General features: G+C 35.4%; 1 protein-coding gene across 1 annotated transcript in view; it reads right to left on the minus strand.

The window, feature by feature from the left end:
• The window catches only part of CSMD3 (CUB and Sushi multiple domains 3), a 608404-nt gene that overhangs the window by 14496 nt on the left and 574071 nt on the right, over nt 1-19837 (minus strand). Inside the window, exons 62-66 of the mRNA XM_069854554.1 lie at nt 16241-16414; nt 15929-16002; nt 6302-6413; nt 4809-4988; nt 1750-1815 (exon numbers count right to left, since the gene is read on the minus strand). Coding sequence (XP_069710655.1) covers nt 1750-1815; nt 4809-4988; nt 6302-6413; nt 15929-16002; nt 16241-16414 — 606 coding nt within the window. The remainder of the gene's footprint in view (nt 1-1749; nt 1816-4808; nt 4989-6301; nt 6414-15928; nt 16003-16240; nt 16415-19837) is intronic.

Here is a 19837-nt window from a genome sequence, read left to right on the forward strand (position 1 = left end):
GACATACAGCTAGGGTTACCTTTTGCAGAAATTAATATTGATTTAGATATCAAATTTTTTACAAGCATATTTAAATGGCATTAAAAGATTTTAAGCATTTTTTCATTATCTATGTACTTTTTCTAATGAAAAATTTTATGAATTTTTGTCTTCTCTTAAAATACTTAAAAACATTTTAAAGTTTTCCAAGAGAAAAAAAACCAAACCCTAATTTAAAAATTTTACAATATCATAGACCACAGGGAGAATAAATATGCTAGATTTATATTTAATATTTATCATGATGCAATTGTAAAATGAGTAATTTAAGTAATGTTATTCCAGCAATAGTATGGTTAAACCAACACAAAACATTGCTTACCCAGTAAAAACACATGAATCATTACAATCTTAACATGATGTACCATAATTGAAGGTGACTTAGGATAGGTTTCCTACATTTTCCAAAGCAAATGTATCAAACTTAGCCTATAATAAATAATCACTATTTAAAATCATCACATTCACATTATTTTGAGTCACTCACACTGAACTTAAAGCTCTGGGTACCTGTGTGCATTGGCAACTCACATTAGATAAGCACAGAGGAATACTTGCCCATTTCTCTCTCAGGATATGCCAAAATTCAAGACCGAGGCACATTGGAATACCTGACAATCTTCTTTCATCATTTTATGGGTCACAGAGACAGGTTGCTTTCCCCATGGAGGGTAAAGGAACCTTCCTAGTTTTTAGCTTTAGTTTTTATTTATATATATATATATATGTATACATTTTTTGACAAGTAAACACATAAAACTGAAACAATGAAATACCCAGCCAGCAAACTGCGAGCAAGGAAACTGCATGGTATGAACAGTCTGATGCTGTTGATTTGTGATTGATCTGAAATTTATTTCCCTGCTTTCAGGAAAACTGATCTTTATGTACTTTAATTGTATTTAAGTGGGACTGTTCAGAAAGTTTCTGAATAAAAACCTGATAATATGACTGCCATGCAGAACATCATCTGCAAACATAGTTTTGAAGTAGTGCACAGCCTCTTAAAAACAAACACCCTCTAAACCCCCAAAACCTCCCTAGGTTAAAGAATCACTTTTAAATCTTCATTCATTATTAGCAGACATTTAATAGGATTATAGCCAAAGGCTAATTTTAGTTAAGGAGATTTCTCTTTTCAAAAAGTCTCTTCAATGGACAAAGTTTTCTCTTGGATCTAACTGGGACATCCAAATATAGTCTTCTTTAGCAAATCAGTTAAAACTAGAATTGACTTTAGTTAGTGTTAGAGAGACTACCTTCTCAAGGCTAAAATTAGTCTTTTCGAAGGCTAATTTATTGGCTTGTAATGAATATTTAGCTAAAATAATTTAAATCAGCAAGATGCAAAAGAAATGCAAAACTGAAAAAAACCTGTGAAACAACATGTCTTTAGGTTGTTTCTGGGTAGATGATATAGTTTCTGTATGGGTAAATTGTATAGGATCATTCACAGAACACAGTGATTTCAGTGAAACCAATAAAATTCATCACATAAAAGTTAGAAATTGTATATGGATATAAATAATGCCATATAGTCTAGATGGACATAAACTAGGGAATAATTTAATTATTGATGTTTTCGTTCTGTTAATGTAATGTTGAATTTAATAGTCTTTATTTATTCTAAGCCATTCAGTGCAATAAATCAATTCTCATTGTCATTTTTACAGAAATTGTTCAAAACAATGTATATCTCAAAGTACTTACCACTTAGTTTGGGACTTGGTGTCCCCAAGGCCGGTCTAGGATCCTTCACTAATATTTTGGAACCAGCTATTAGAAAGAATTAATGATGAAAAGACAGATCGGTAGCATATAAGTTACTCAGAAACTAGGAAAACAATTTTCAGAGTGGAATTTATTTATTACAAAGGATATAAGATGATGTTTCAAGTTCAAATATGAATGAGATTTCTTTCAGTCAGTATCAAGCCTTAGAATCACAGGACCACATGTCCACTGTGCTCTTCTATTGCCACATTTTCTCCTGAAATAGTCACGTGGATGCTACCAAGTTATTTGCAATAACCAAACAGTGTAGGTTTTTACTTCAGAATTCAAATTTCAGAATTCACAGTCCTGGACTATTCATCTGTTAAGTGAGTTGTCTTCTACAATGTCATCTAAGGCAAGTTATGTCATTTAAACTGGGATCCACACAAAATTGCACTGTGGATAGTGCTTTGACTAGAAGCAATGTAACACTAAATAGTAAAGAGATATATAACAATGTTTTAAATTATGTTCCTCTGTAGGACTTAATTATCTTCAACAGTACTGAGTGAGACATCTTGTGTTCAAGACTGAAAGACTAAAGACACATGCTTAAACTTTTAACAATGGAGTGAAGGTCACTTTTTCTTTAAAGAACAGTAACAGAAATAAACAAATGAAGCTGTCCACAGTATCTCCAAATGCTAAGGTGATTTGCGCATTGGAAGTTGGAGAATTTTATTTCTTCTCTGCTTAGAGCAGAAGCTCTCCCACCACTAAAGATGACAAGTTAAATACAATGGGACAGTCTAATTTCCTGCAGCTGAAGCCATTTTATTTTGCAGAAACTAATTTGGATTCACTGAGCTATAAAGAAGACACATAATTCTGTCTCCTAATGTAGAATACTCTCATGCAGCACTAGGCTCCATTCCTTGCTCCAATGGTTATTTCAATATTTTGTATTTTGGATCTTGGCTTTGAGACGAGGCCTTTTGTCTCTGATCAATACTTAAAAAACAAACAAACAAACAACAAAAAAACCCCAAACAGACAAGAAAAGCAACAGCTTTTTCCCTGAGTGGAGCATTTTTTCTGCATAAAAAGGAAACCTTAGGAACAATATTTTTCTTGAGGATAAATTTTAGCTTATTACAGAAGGCTTGGTTTTGGTAGGTAGATTAAAATTGGCAAGAAACAAGCACAGGGGTTAAAATTTTACCTGACGTTCTCATAGCCTGTTACTACTGATTGATTAACATCTATTTCCTCCCTGTTTTGAAGGGAACCTAATGAACTTCACTGAATGTGGTTGACTTGGAGAGCGTGCTTCAACAGCAAGTGCTTTTTTGACTACATCAAGTTCAGTTTAGAAATATCTGGATCATATTTTTCAAAGGACTTTAGTATAAAAATCTGCTTAGTCAAACAGCCTTTTCAAGGTGGATACATTACTAGTAAAGATTATAACTGAAATTTTAAATACAAAAAAATTAAATACAGATTTTTAATACAATCACAAAATTAAAACAAGTTATCTACATTGTAGTTTAAGATTCTATGTCCAGATATTTGCTGAGTAGGATTTTCAGGACTGCAGTTTTGTTTTTAAAGGACCAAATTCTGGATTAATTGCCCTACAGATCCTTTTAGAGCATTCAAGTCTAAATGTTTTATTTCTTTTCATCTATTTCCGAGTTATATTTGTGAAGTTCACGATCACAGATAAACAACCTGACCTGGTGTTTTTCTCCCTGCCATACAAATGAGATGATTCACATGTCTGTAATAAGCAAAACTGAAAATATTGAAGAGATATTTTACTTTATCTAATGAGAGTCAATAGTTCTTAGCTTTCTCCGTGGCTAAAAAGCTAGTAAGACCTCTGATCCTAAAAATTTTGCATTTTCTCAGGACAGGGAAATTAAGTTGTATGACAAGGTCGATACCCTCATAGTTACCACTTAATACTTTTAGCAAAATTCTCATAAATATTCTATACTATCAGATGGGACAGATAATACTACTTGTTTTAGTATCATCATTCAAAAACTCTTGGATCAAAATACAACCCATGAATCACTTCTGGCCTACTGTAACACTTTCTGATTACTGAACAAGGCATTAACTTCCAGGCAGTGTGCTTTGTAATGTTTTCCCAAAGCTCTGCTCTGTTTTCCCTCAGCACTTGCCTGGCACATAATGCCAGGACACCTGTTTTTTAGCAATACAAAATATTAATTTCCTATTTCCCTTCCAAGTAGCAGTGTTTGGCTATATAGTCTTTGAATGCCTCTGTAAGAGCCCTAGGGATAACAACATGTGAAACATTAGGTATCAGTAGTCTGAAAGGTACTTTAATTATTTGGGAAACAGAATTCCAAACAGTTGCTATGCTTGATGATGTTTCTTTAACTCACATTAAAACCACCATACTCAGTATGATTTTGCCATGAGGCTTTTCATGTCCTGCCATGACAAAGTATGTAGTAAAAATTAGAAACAAAATAAAATGTTGGAATATCAAGGACAAAGTAGATACATTTTGTTTGCAATTAGTGTATTGTTGCTTACATACAAATATAATATTAAACCCTATGGATTAATTCCACGCAATAATTCAGACATCAACTTCAATGTTAGGCACCCTTCTCCAATACTGGAACTTAAATTGTTGCCTTGGAACAGACACCATCTCTGTAAATAATATTATCCTGGTCGAAGTTTAGCAGGTATGTGCAAAGCCATCAAGATTCTTATTCCACTGGGCTTATGAGAATGGAGTCCATGCCTGACTCAGAAGCCTAAAAGCAGAAGCTACCAAAGTATTTGGCCTCCAGAGTTATATGCAGAATTGATACCTCTGAGCATGCAAAAAAATAGATGAGTACATGAAAGCATATCATTAAACACAACTGAAAAATTAGAGCTATCCTCTTAGATTCTTGCTCCTAGTTCTCCCTGCGATTTTACCTTATTGTATTCAAATACAAATAGAGGAAATCACTGCAATATGACAGATAGGAGATGCAGTGGGAAGCAAAAGTCCTTACCTTCACAAACTGGAACTTTCCCAGTCCATGTGCCATCAGACTTACAGGCTCTATGCTCTGATCCTCCTGCCAGGAAGAAGCCTGGCTGACAAGTGTAAATCAATGTATAACCAAGTGAGGGAAGATCCATTCCCGCAACATTAGCATGAGCTGGTGTTTCTGGTTGTTTACAGCTATGAGCTACAAAGAAAAGATAAAACATCCTTCTGTCAATATGGTGAAAATACTGCTGAAAACTAAACTATACTCATAACTAATGAGGAAAAAAGCATCACTAAAAATAACATATTAATATATGCAAATTAAAAATTACTATATAGTATATAAATTACTGTCTTAAGCCTATAAATACACTGAAACAACGGACCTTTCAGTTCCAATGGACCAAGAACAAACTTAATGCACTTGCATAGCCAAAATTAAATGTCTGCATATGCAAACACAAACGGCACACATCTTGCTGTAAATGAAAGCAGTCATGGTTTGTGAATTACATGACATGATATATGTGTAGTTTTGAATAATAGTAAAGAAATGGATCATGCAGAAAAGACTATGAAAAGCCAAGGAGAAATTTTAGGTGAGGCAAGTTTTAAGCATGAGGCAGTAAAATTCCTAATCTCAAGCAAAGTGTCTTATGTTTTTTACAATCACCAGAATGTGAGTCTTGAATTATCTCAAAACCAATATATCTCCAAGAGCAGAGCTCACTTTTCAACACATTGAGCTACTGGTTTGCTGTTTGCTTAGAGGGAATGCTAACACCAACTGAAACGCTAATGCTGTTTTCTTCTGTGAGTATGTTCTCCACACACTGAAGTGATACTATAAGGTCAGACTTTATCAGGTGAGACTATTTCCAGAAAAATAAAGCTGGCTAGCTGAAAGACTAGAAAGATTACCCATGATGTTATACCTTCAATAAATTACCACTATTTAAAGTGTAAAAGTTCTACAAATTTAAATGTTACCTCCTGCACCCAACTAAGAAGATTCTCTCAATTTCAGATTAAAGAAAAATCCAGTTACAAACCCTTTTTCCCCTTTCTTAAAATACTCTGACTCCTTAGTTAGGAAACAGCTCACATCCTTTACTGGAACTGGTTGTAACTATCAGCTCCAGTACAATTTAGGGTTGTGCAGGGCTTTCCTACTTGTTCTATTCTCAACTCCCAACTCCTCTCAACTCTTTCACTTTCTTTATTGGAGGGGTTGCACTCTTTTAGATAGAAACTTACTAACTGCAGCATCTGTCTGGTTGAAGAGCTTTCTGATATTCTCATTATGTTATGTTTGGTTTCTTCTTGATTCTGTGGGCTATTATAGAAAATTAACTCTCAAAATCACAAATTCTAGCTGCTGTAATCTAGTAATGCAAATTTGTATTAATTTTAATGGAACTGTATAAATTAACTTTATAACAATGTTACTTTTAACTAAAAAGCCTAGAAAAAAAGAGAAAAAGGTAGATCAAAAATCAATCATTTACTAACGTATACATTCTGGCTGGATTCCACTCCATGTAAGATCAGGAAGGCAAGTTCGTGTTGTTGAACCATGAAGAAGGTGTCCTTTTTTACACTGAAACTGAACAACATTTCCCACCTGTTGAAAAGTAGAAAAAACAGTAATATTGCTGTAAGGAAATATCAGCTGAGGTTTTTTCCCCAGATTTGATAGCATACTCCTTCACATAATACAGACTTGATAAATTGTGTTGCTCTTTCTGTTGAAGGTAAATTAATTTCACAGAATATTTTGACATGAAATAAAAATGTACTTAATTCTGATTAAAACTACTTCTCCCTGCCAGCTTGAAATCCTCCATGGATGGGAACTGAAATTGCATCTTCTCTGGTCTTTCTGGTGTGATGGTTTGAGCCTGGAACAGTGGATGCACTGTGAGTCTGGAAACCCAGCTTACTGTGGCTTCCTAGTGATGGACCAATGGGGAGCCAGTTAGTCAATCATGCAGCAAACTAGGGAAGTTGCAGAGCTGACACGCGTCATAGATTCTGCTGGACCTTTGCTGAACTAGACCCCCATTTTGGGCTGCTGAATAAATGCACTAATTACACTGAGAAATATTTCATTAGAACATGCAAGGTCTGGTCAACAACACTTGGTTCATGACTCCAAAAATATAATGTTCTCAATATTTTGATTTTGGGTTTTGAGGATAAGAGGTAAAGAAGAATCATTCTTTATACCTTACAGATAATAGAAACTGGAACACAAATACATTACAGGTTACAATAGCAATTCATCTGAAATTAGTTTTTAATTATTCTTCTTATTATGGGTATGTGTGGCATAAAAAGGAAAATATAATTCTTTAGTCAATAACAGTTTCTGCACAATCATAACATAGAATAACCTTTTCAGCATGTCTAGTCATTTTGACATTGATGAAAATGCAAATAATTCTTAGTTTCCATCAAAAGTAAGGAAATTAGATTACAAGTATATAATTCAGAGAGTAGTTTATTACATGCTGTGAGTGATTAACTCAAATATTCAAGTGCATAGATCACATCTACTATTCTGCAGTGACCTATATTAATGTAGTTATCAGCTCATGTTTAAACAAGAAGTTGAAAACTTTGAACTGCATGTGACATCTCATTTATGTTTTTTTTTTAATTTTACGCTTGATTCAAATTGATGGGTAAAGGTAAAATGTGGACTCGTTCACAATATTTTAGTCTTGGGGAAGAGCATTTCTCTACTACAAGCAGTCATTTGAAACTTTATAGTACTATTCCATTTCAGCTCAAGCTTCTCATCAGAATGAAATTTAATAAAACCCCATGAACTACAGATAGTAGCTCATCAACACAATATGTGATTTAAAATTCATCTCCCTTTTTTTTCCCCCTCTTTACTGTGCTCACTGGACTATGTAATTACTTTTAAAAGATTTTGAAGACAATACACTAAATCACTTTCATGAGTAAGAGCAAAGTAGGAAAACACTAAAAGTTTTATAAGTTTCACCAAACAGAAAGAGAAATGGTAAAGAGAGTAGCTAAAATAATCACCACCAATATATTACTTCACAACAAGTACTAGTCTTAAGAAAGATCTGTTAATTTCAGTAATCTGCCTCAATCAAAGCAATATGCATTCTCAGCTACGGAAAGAATATTTGCCTTATTTAATCTTTAGCTATCAAGAAAGAAAGTACATCAACACTGTCTTTAAAACCAGACCCTTTTACCCTTGCTCACATCAAAAAAAATCCAACCAAAACTAAACTTCAGCTTAACTGTTAAATGTAGTTTCTTAATATGCATCAGAATAGAAACTTAATTCTCTTTCCACCTTGTTCTTTCAAAGTTTATTTATGATCTTCCTGAACATAAAAGAAATAAGAAAAAATATAATTTTCTTCTGATGTGGAGTTGCTAGACATCATGGAAAACAATGATTTAAAGAAGCTACTTGGCTATTAGATATCTAATTCTAAACTGTAACTAAGTTAGAGATTCAAACTCTAGTAGTCAACAGTAACTCCAGAAGTAGTTACTGTACGGATTTAACTGTTTAGTTACACTACCTCTCTCATTTTCATTTTATGTACTACATTCTCTTTTTTTAAAAAAAAAAGTATGTTCTTTTCAGAGTTTGATAGTTCTCACAATGTGAATATCTTCCATATATTGGCTCAATGACACATAAATATAGTCAATACCGAATTAAAAAGACACCTGAAATCTTGACATTTTCATCTGCATTTTATTAGAATAATAATAATAAATAAATATAATAAATTTGCAATTTTATAGAATGTCTTTAGAGGAATAAGTTCTCAATAGATTAAAAAAAAAGAAAAAGAATTCAGTATATTCAGTAAAATTCAGTACATTGTAAATCTACTCAAGAATTGCCTGAACAGACATCTTACACTTTGTGAATCTGAAAGGGATGGAGAATCTTGTCTGTGAAGTGTTTAGACCTACAGGACTCAAATTGCAACAATGAATAAAGGAGGGAGGCATGGTTTTTCAATATTCTGTAACTTCTTTCACTTCTTTAGCTACCTGTTCTTGACTATGGTTTGATTCCTTAGGAACTGTGGTTTGATTCTTTATGAACTGAACCTTCTACTCGACCGATACATTTAAGGAAAACACCTGAAGAGCAGAACCAAGAAATGTATAGTTTTTTTTCCATTGTCTGCCCATTTTCACTGCAGCTTTGCCTGCCTTATGGCTTCACTGAAGCTTGGTTGCCTAAGCATCAAACCAGTTCTTTAGAACTAGAAATATAGCAGTGAGATAAGGAAATGTCTTAAGTTTCCAATTAAGTAGAAAAGCTGAGTTGCTAGCATTCCGCAATAAAAAAAGAAAAAAGAGCTAACTAAAACAAACAACAAAAAAACCCCAAACAAAACTAGAAAAAGTCTTGTTTATATTGCAATCTATTGTTGTAATACCAACTTTTCTATCCAGAACAGTAATTACTAGTGAAACTGTTTTCCTTAGAAAAAATGGATGTCACTTGTATTATCCTTGCTAAGGAAACACAACTTATATATATATATATATAAAAGCCCCCATCAAGTTGCCTAAAGGATGAAGATGTTTTTATGAGTACTGCCATGCCTATTCAAGATAATGAATTACTAAATAAAGAAACTGGGGTCCCTTCTCCTAAAAGGAAAAACAAATTAAGCTTACAGACAATATGTAATTATTAAAACTAAATAATTAAAGTAATTTAAATGACTTTAAAAATGACTTTTCAGGAATTCTTTGCAATACTGTTATGCCAGAGGCACCAGGTGGCGCTAAAATACAGCCGTGTATAGTCTTAAAAAATTTCCAGTCATGAGATGTTCTAATTTATTTTCTAAATTCAGACTGCCTTTAAGCTCACTTCACGCTTTAATGTAGGAGAAAATAGCTAATTTCTATAAAAAAATATATGTTCTACTAGTATTAATTCTAAGTTATATGACTGATTGGTCTAAGAAGTTCCAAACTCTTCAGTTCTGTAGTATCTTGTGTTAAAATAGCTTATGGTGAAAATGCTAAAAGCAATTTTCTATCCTACTAGTAATATACCCAAAGAAATATTGCAAACCCATATTTTATTTCCAGGGAGTAATTTATTTTCCAGATTATTGATTAAGTCAGTATTTACTAAGTTTGAAAGATATTTGGTCTTCCTTGTAACACTATTAACGTAGATCTGTGAAATCAAAAATACAGACAAAAAAACATTCTGGAAGTACACATTCATAACAATTAAAGCAGGTGGTGCTACTTATATAAATGCCATGCCTGATATCCAAATAGCACTAAGCTGATGTTTTGATGTTATCTGAAGACAGGAGAACCTGATTGGAATTCAATACCTAACAAACAAATCTATGCAAAATTCTGTTGCTTCTTTGTTACAAAGCTCCTGTTTAACAGCTGAAACACCTTTCAGATATTGGGTGGTGATATTTGTACTTTTGCTAGGGTAGGTTCCAGGAAGTCTGGATTTGATATACCTTTCAGCGAAACTCAGAATTATGTTGCATATTTCTGAACTTAGAATGCAATCAACGAGATAGGAAAAAAGATAATTTACAGTAGGGGAAATAACAAGAACAAAAAAAGCCAGTGGTATTGAAGTTCATGACTTGATGTTAGTATTACGAAAAGCAAGTGACAGTCAGTGACATAATCAGGTAAAAGAGGAGGTTTTGTCATTTGTGGGAAAGCACTTAAGACTCCACATATGAAGACTTGAATTGTAATGCCAGGCTACAACTTGTATTTTTAGTGAAGCAGACACAAAAACCTAACCATTAAGTCATTTAAGTGACCCCTTCAATATGAAGTTAAGTGTGAAGTAGTTAAAAAAGTTAAAAAACACAACCAAAATCAAATAATAAATAAATAAATAAATAAACAACAAAAAAAATAAAAACCAAAACAAAACCACAAACCCAAGAAAATCACCATACTCCCAAATGAGAAAAAAAAAATCACCCTGGGTTAGACTCAGAAAACCATCTTATATATGGAACAGTAACAACTCCTTGTTATGCATTTTCCAAAAGCAAAATATTTTGGTGAATTTTGCATATGCTTTACTGACCTATTGTTTAAAATGGTAGTGTCCTGGTTTCAGTTGGGATAGAGTAATTTCCTTCCTAGTAGCTGCTATGTTACGGGTTAGTATGAGAATAATGTTGATAATACATATTGTTTTAGCTGTTGCCACATAATGTTTATGCTCAGCTGGGATACAGTTAATTTTCTTCCCTGAAGCTGCTGTCTTTTAGAGAAGAATGCTGATAATACACTGATGAGTTATTTTTAAGAATTCAGGGTTTTTCAGTTTCTCATTCTCTCCTAGTGAGCAGGTGTACAAGAAACTGGGAGAGAGCACAGGCAGGCAGCTGACACAAGCTGGCCAAAATGATGCTCAATACTATATAATGTAATGCTTAATATATAAATGGGAAGTTGTCCAGGGGCCAAGGTTCACTGTTCAGGCATTGCTGCTTGAAGCCAGGCTGGGTACCAGTCTCTGCAGGCAATGTGCAATTCGTTGTTCATCACTTGATTTGCATATATTATTTTTGTTATTTTTGTTATTTTGGGGGTTGTTATTCTTATTCTGTCTTCCTTTATTGTCCTGTTAAGCTATCTGTATCTTAGCCCATGAGTTTTCCTTTTATTCTCAATTCTCCTCCCCATCCCATGGTGGGGGTCAGGGTTGGGGCAGAGAGCAAGAGAGCAGCGGCATGGTCCTACTTGCCAGCTGGAGTTAAAATCACAACTGGTAAAGAACAGATCTATCACAGAATCACAGAATCACAGAATCACAGAATGGTTTGAGTTGGAAGGGATTTTAAAGACCATCTAGTTCCAACCACCCAAGCTGATCACCTGTCACTAGATCAGGCTGCTCAAGGCTCCATCCAACTTGGCCTTGACCACTTCCAGGGAGAGGGCATCCATAAGTTTCCTGGGCAACCTGTTCCCCTACCTCATCACCCTCATTGTGAAGAATTTCCTTATGACGAGTCTAAACCTTCCCCTCTCAAATTTACAGCCATTCCCCCTTGTCCTATTACTATATGCCTTTGTCCCTCCCCAGATATCTTGTAGGCCCTGTTCAGGTACTGGAAGGTCACTATAAGGTCACCTTGGAGCTTTCACTTCTCCAGGCTGAACAAGCCCAACTCTCTCAGTCTGTTCTCATATGAGAGGTGCTCCAGTCCTCTGATCATCTTTGTAGTCCTCCTCTGGACCTGTTCCAACAGTTCCAAAACCTTCTTATGTTGAAGATTCCAGAACTGGACACAGCACTCCAGGTGACGTCTCACAAGACTGGAATAAAGGGGCAGAATCATCTCCCTCGACCTGCTAGCCATGTTTCTTTTGATGCAGCCCAAGATGCATTTGGCCTTCCAGGCTGCAAGCATGCTTTGCTGGCTCACGTTGAGCTTCTCATCAATCAGCACTCCCAAGTCCCTCCCTGCTGGGCATCTCTCAAACAAATTATCCCTCATCCTGTATTGAAATCATGGATTGCCCCAACTCAGGTGTAGGACCTTGCACTTGGCCTTGTTGAACCTCATGAGGTTCACACAGGCTCACTTCTCTAGCCTGTCCAGGTCCCTCTGGATGACATCCTGTCTTTCCACTGTGGCAACTGCACCATTCAGTTTGGTGTCACCTGCAAACTTTCTGAGGGTTCACTCAAATTTGCTGTCTATATAATTGATGAAGATATTGAAAAGCACTGGTCCCAGTATGGAACCCTGAGAGAACCGCTTGTCATGGACCTCCATCTGGACATCGAGCCATTGACCACTACTCTCTGAATATGACTATCTAACCAATTTCATATCCATTGAACTGTCCACCCATCAAATCCATATCTTCCCAATTTAGAGAGAAGAAAGCTGTGAGGGACTATATCAAAGGCTTTACAGAAGTCCAGATAGACCACATCCGTTGGTTTTCCTGTGTCCACTGATGTGGTTACCCCATCATAGAAAGCCACTAGGTTGGTCAGACAGGACTTGCCCTTGGTGAAGCCATTCTGTCTACCACTAATCACTTCCCTGTCCTCCATGTGCTTTAGCATAACTTCTAGGAAGATCTGTTCTGTGATCTTCCCTGGCACAGAGGTGAGGCTAACAGATCATTAGTTCCCAAGGTCATGTTTTCTACCCTTTTTAAAAATGGGGACAATGTTACTCTTCTTCCAGTCACCAGAGACTTCTCCTGACTGTCATGACTTTTCAAGTATTGTGGAGAGTGACTTGGCAACCACATCAGCCAATTCCCTCAAGACAGTGGGATGCATGTCATCAGGTCCTATAGACAGATATGTGCAGGTTCCTCAGGTGGTCATGAGCCTGATTGTCCCTTTCATTTGGGAGGCTTTACCCCCTGGTCTCCACCTTCTTGTCCATTGGTCCAAGATGGGTGAGGAAAGTGGTTGTCAGTGAAGACTGAGGCACAAAATATGAGTACCTCAGCTTTCTTCTCATGCATGTGTATGAGGTGGTCATTTTCATCCATCAGTGGGGGTGCAGTCCATTTAACCTTCCTTTTCTGATTGACATACCTATACAAGCCCTTCTTGTTAGTTTTCACTTCCTTTGTCAAGTTCAGCTCCAGCTGCACTGTGGCCTTCCTGACTGCATCCCTACACAACCAGACAGCATCCCTATATTCTTCCCAGGTTCCCTGTCCCTGCTTGTACTACCTATGCAGTTCCCTCAAAAAGAAAATCAAAGCCATCTCATCGTCATTACTTTTACATAATTTTGATCTATTCTTTACCTTTCTGCTGTGGATGGAAGTAGAAGTCATTATTATCCCTTTCATCCAGGAAGTTAATTATAATATATATTAATTTATAATATGTCTGTGGCTTAAAACAGTCAACATTTTTGAATATAGCGTAATACAATATTTCTTTCCGGGATATATAGTCAATAACTTGTCTTTATCCTGTTTTCACTATTATTTATTTTGTTTTATTCTGTTTTTATTGTTTATTGCCAATAAAGATCTCAACCCAACTTCATCTGTACAAATGATACTCCTTCCCTGTTCTGTATTAACTAAGCAATCATATTTAGAGTAACCAGAAATTGTATGCAGGCATTTAGGTACTACATAAAACCAAATTTCCTACATAAGGAAAGAGGATAAATTGCTACCTAGATAAGGAGACTATAGCTCAAACAGTTTAAATCTGCTACACGCTAACCTTAAAACTGTAGGACCAAGGTTGTAAATTCTGCCAGCAGCTACACTTCTTTTTAGAAATTATTTATCTGTTGACATTTTGCCTGGTATTTTGACAGGTCCATGCAAGCTGTGAGTGATGCTTTCATTCACAGCTACAACTACACCACGAATGAGAAGGTCTGCATTAGCAGATAAAAAATATCATTAATATTCCAGTGAAACTGTTACAATAAAATTGTAGCAATGGTCATTTTGATGATTCATTTCTTACACAGTTGAATAAAATGTTGCCCTCTATCATAATATTGTATTATACCCAAATGAAGTTAGCCCAAAGACTGCTTCTACATATTCTATCTTGGCATGAAATACTCCATTTCCTGGAGAAAAGTGAGACAGTTCTATTACCGCTTGTATGTGATTGTGTTCTATCACAATCTGAAAATCCGAGGATTGCTAAACAATCACTGAGCAAAAGAAGTACAAATTAAGGCCATCAAAATTACAAACCAAAGATGTTTTTAGCCATGAAACTTTGAAAAGTCTCTAGGTATAATATTTGCATTTAAAAGCGAATTTCACATTACAAATCTGTTGAAATTTCAATCAACTCTTCCTTGCATTTCTGTGGCCTTTTTTTTTTTTTTAACTTCTGCTACCAGACAGACAACATATACAACCAAGAAGCTGTTAGCTTACTCTTCTATTTAGTCCTCTTCACATGTAGAGCTTTCAGCCCTGACATCAAACACTGATGTAGCAGGGTAGTTTAAACTGTCTCTTAGCTTGTTTGCAGCTACCTTATCAGCTTCCTGGAAAATTATAGGGCATATTTTTACGTTTGTACACCATTCACTCCTGAAAACATCTCACTGTCATCAGTTTTATGTGATTCAGAAAATCAGAAATTCAGAAGTATTTTCAATGTCACAATTCTTTTTCCAAACACTGTTTTCCACAACACACTCTTGTAGGTGTCCAATCTCCTCCTGGTCTGCATCAGGCAGAATATTGCCAGCAGGTTGAGGGAGGTGGTTCTTCTCTGCTCAGCAATGGTGTGACACAAGCACATGCTGGGTCCAGTGCTGGGCTCATCAGTGCAAGAAAGAAATGGACATACTGAATTGAGGCCACTGATGGGCCACAAAAGCGATTATAGGGCTAGAGCATCTGGCATATAAAGAGTGGCTGAAATAGTTGGGATTGTCCAGCCTGCAAAATAAAAATCTCAAAGGGAATCTTATCTTACCAGGGGTAGAAAAAGTAACATTTTTTTTCAGTGGTACCCAGACAGGACAAGAAGCAATAGGCAAAACCTGAAATTCTGTTTTAAAAATAAGAAAAAACATTTTCATTGTAAGGGTGATTAAGTTGGAACAGGTTACCCAGAGAGGCTGTGGAGTCTCTGTCCCTGGAAATATTCAAACCCACCTGAACACAGCCCTGAGCAACCTGCTCTAGCTGACCTTGCTCTGAGAAGAGGGGCTGAACTATAAGCTCTCCAGAGGCACCTGCCAACCACCTTGACTCTGATTCATTTGTGGTCATATAGAACAGAATTGCTGTCAGGACAAAAAAATCCACTGTTTTTTAGTGTATGTCTGCACTAGAAGTTTGCCACACAGTATACAGAGTTTTAAGGAGAAAATGCCTACTTGATAGACAGTAGGGAACACATATATACATGGAGAGATACTGAAGTCCTTCAAGATGAAACCAAACAAATTTGATCACCAGGGTTTCATATAGGGACAAAAGGTCAATGTAATCCAACAGCTAGAAATAAGGAAACACAGCAGCACTCCAGCGATTAACTATTACAAGGCATGAGCAGTTTCTAGACTCTGAAGTAGTATAAAAGTATTTTTATGTGCAAGTTATTTAAAAAATAGTATACTCTACCTGATAGCCAAATGTGTTGTTTTGTGACCCATGCCTTGGGACTCCTGGATTTTCACATGCTGTGCGAGTAGGTTCTTAAAAAAAATTACAATAAATTAAAACCAAAACAAATTAGAGTATTTTCATGAAGTATATTTCATTATCCAACAGTATGCAATAAGCCAATGAAAGAAAAAAAATAAAATTACTTGATTCCTAGGGAGTATAGAATAACACCAGGATATTTCAGAATAGCTGAAAATTCCTAAATTTACTTAGCAGGGAAAGCAATAATAAGCATTTCAAGAAAATTTAATAAGTGTGTAGCCTTACCTATACATCGAGGAGAAGAACCACTCCATGTACCATCTGCTTGGCAAATCCTGGTGCTGGAGCCAACCAAAATAAAAGGAGGATTACAGATGAAAGAGACTTCTGATTGATAAATGAAGCTTTTGCCTTCTCTTTTCCCTTGAGCAGGTACTCCAGGGTCACCACAAAATTTTGCTGTGGGAAATGACATGACAGAAATGTAATGTGTCATTTATCAAAATAAACAAAAATAACACTTATTTAACTCATTCAAGCAGTTATTCTACATTTCATATTTATGTTATAAAACACAGGTCAAATATAGAATCATTTAACAGGAATTCAGAGAAAGACTACAAAGCTAATCTTTAATATGCTTCAGTTTGCAGTAGTTTTACTTGCTGTTCAAAATGCCTACATAGTGGGCTTGGTCAGTTGCCTGAAGCTGATGCTCCAGGTTACAGTTTATTGTATTAAGTCCCAAATATCCAAAATTCTCCTTGGTCTCCATCCCATGAATCTGCAAATCCTCATATAGACAGCAATCAGAAAGTGTACCAAATCTTCATATCAATTTTCCACCCTCTACTGCTTTCTGTCACCTACCCAGTGCTCAGCATTTTTCTATGATTATAGGATTTGTTAGACAGATTTTAGGAATCATAAGCTCTTCCTCATCCTTCACTGAAAGATAATAATTCACATGTACAAAGTAAAACATTTGAAAGTTAGTACCACTAATAAAAACCCCCAAAAAACTAATGACATTTTAACATTAATCTAAAAGACAAACACTAATAAGGTATTGTGAGTTGGGAGATAAAATTTGACTGATAATAATATATCCTTAAATTGATCTTTTTACTTTATACTTATCTCTTAAAGATTCCTTATGTGTATAGCATACTATGACTAAAAAAAACTTAGTGCAAATTTACTGGCTGCCTGCAGTATAAATTACTGATGTCAGAAGCTGGATTTGAATAATCGATTCAGGAAATGCAGCCAGCTATGGTAAACCCTGTGCTAACAGAATTTGTATTTTTTTCTGACTCACCATGAATTACAATATTGTAAAGTCTAATTTCATGAGAAACAGAAAATGCTGTAATACACACAGAGAAAATTTAAAAATCTAACCCAGATGTATGCAATGACGTATGTCTAAAAAGGCGTGCTGTACAGAGAGTAATCTTTTCTGCTTCACCTTTCTCTTCTACAACCAAAATTTAAATGACCTCTCTTAAATAACCACCTTCAAAATACACTTCTGATTTCTCTGTCTTAGTCACCTGTGGCTGAAGCTTTCCACAGAGCACAATCACATGAAATGCTCCTGCCCTCTACCTCTTACTTAGTGCAGATACTGACTGTATGGGAAATCCATGCACACACATGTTGAAGAAAAAGACCTTAATCTATATATACAACGTACACAATTTAATGACTTTAAGTATAATTGTATAGTTAGCTGAATTATAGAACAAATTCTGAAAACATCTGTGAACTGGGAATAGTGCCACGCAGTGAACCTCATTGCCTGATTGACAGATCATAGTTGTAATTTGTGATTTCATTAGAAAATTCTATGTAAGTCTTAATTTGAAAATACATGAAACAGTAATACATTTTTAACATTGGCGCTTGAAATTGTCTTCTGAACAATAATTTGTACCAGAAAAACAGCAATCACTCTCAAGGAAAACCTAATCCTCCCATTAAAAAATGGTGTTTTTTTTCTTTAAGTTTACTATCTTTTTATAAAACTAAGTAAACTCTACCACTTAGTTGTCAGTCAGTTTTACTCTGTCATTGAATAGCTACTGAATATCTGCCTTCTGTATAGGTAACCATGTGAAAATGCACTGTGGTAAAACATGGCAGTTTCCCTCTGATATTGGAACAGGGGACTACAGAAAAAAATAAATGTGCAGCAAGCTGGAAGCTCTGTGAGTGCTCCTGCTCACAATGTAAGGATTTTCCTAAGGACTCTAAAAGCCTCTAACAGAGACAGGTCCATGGAGCTCTGAAACTGAGGCTGTGAGGCTAGTTTCATTCTTCAAGGACTTTTAATTCATTAACAGCAAGTTATATCTGTAGTTAGGATTTTTCAGGCCCGGGTCTTTTTTTTTTTTTTTTTTTTCATCTATTGCCAAGCTTATAAAACCAGCCATCCTTTACTCAAATTACTATATGAATAATTAAGCAGACACATTTACTAGGTCATAGATGACAAACACTCAACCAAAGACATGACTGTATTCCATCCTGAATAATTGTCCCATTTTATAACTATACCTTGCATACCTTCAGCTACCGGTTTTATGGAACCTAGCTGAAAACTAAATTTCTGATGTCAAGATGTACTTAAAGATTGCTCACTGAGAATGATTTTCACCAGCTCCCTCTTCTTTTGGCCAGATGGCAGCTAGTTTAAGCTCTTTGACAGGAACTGTCTGCCAATTGATTTCTCTTCCAAGCCAATGGGTAACCATTGCACATCAACAACAAACAACATTCAGTTAATGTAATCTCAGCATGAAACAGTCTTTAATTTCCAGGCAGCTACATTCTGTGCTAAATAGGCTTTTTAAGAAGTTTAAAGGTGGAGCACCTTTTTCAGAGCAATTGCAATATTGAGTATTCCATCCTCAAAGAAGACTTGATATCCAAAAATTATTGCAAGGACACAATATTTCAATCAAGATAAGATAATGAAAATAGTTTTTCATGGTCTTTGATGTTCTTAAAAAAGGGAACTCCAGAAGAGCTTCATCTAGAGAACTTAAACCACAAATAATGTTTTTTGTTGTTTTTTTTTTTCCTTCCAGAAACAGTGCCTTCCACCATATTCTATCTCTGCCACTTACAGTTTCAGCAGCGCTAAGCAACTGTTGTTGATGATGTGATAATACCATTAGAGAAAGAAGGAAAAGAAAATACCATCTCTATGATATGCTTTCACAGTAGTAATGCATAGCCAAACAGGATGTTTTTGAAAGGAAACGATGAAGAATGCAAAAATTAATAAAAAATTGGTGAACCGCATTTTGCAACAATTAGCAAGCCACCTGAAAAGCTCAGCTACTTGGCTAGCTCAAATTAAACTTCAGAAACTGTATAGTCACAAAGATAAAATTATCCTCTTCCAGTTATGTGACTTAAGTCCGTTTCAGAGTTTCAGTGGTCTAGCTACTCTACAAATAACTACAGAACCTCTTTCTTCAGTGTAATCAAGATTATTTCTCAGAAGCATCACAATCAATTCTTTAAAACATTTTTTTTTAAATCATGAATAGAATGACACTAAGCTAAAAAACAAGTCGTATTTGCCATTGAATTTAATTTACAGCAATATAAAAATCCATCAATGTTTTAGCTTTCAGATAAAAAAAAACTTACTGCATAAAACATATAACCTAATTTAGCATAAGGGGAAAAATAAACAGTTGTCAACGAATCACCCTGGGGCTTAGTCAACATTACTGATAGAGAAAACCTCTGTGACATGAGAGGAAGTTCAGGATGAGTAATGAGCCATAAAAGGTATTATAATTAAACTTCTGTATGTAGCTGCATCTGAAAGCAAGATGGCACCTCTTCATCTTGTTTTACCTT

Source organism: Phaenicophaeus curvirostris, chromosome 3 (genome assembly GCF_032191515.1).
Source record: "Phaenicophaeus curvirostris isolate KB17595 chromosome 3, BPBGC_Pcur_1.0, whole genome shotgun sequence".
Classification (NCBI taxonomy): domain Eukaryota; kingdom Metazoa; phylum Chordata; class Aves; order Cuculiformes; family Cuculidae; genus Phaenicophaeus; species Phaenicophaeus curvirostris.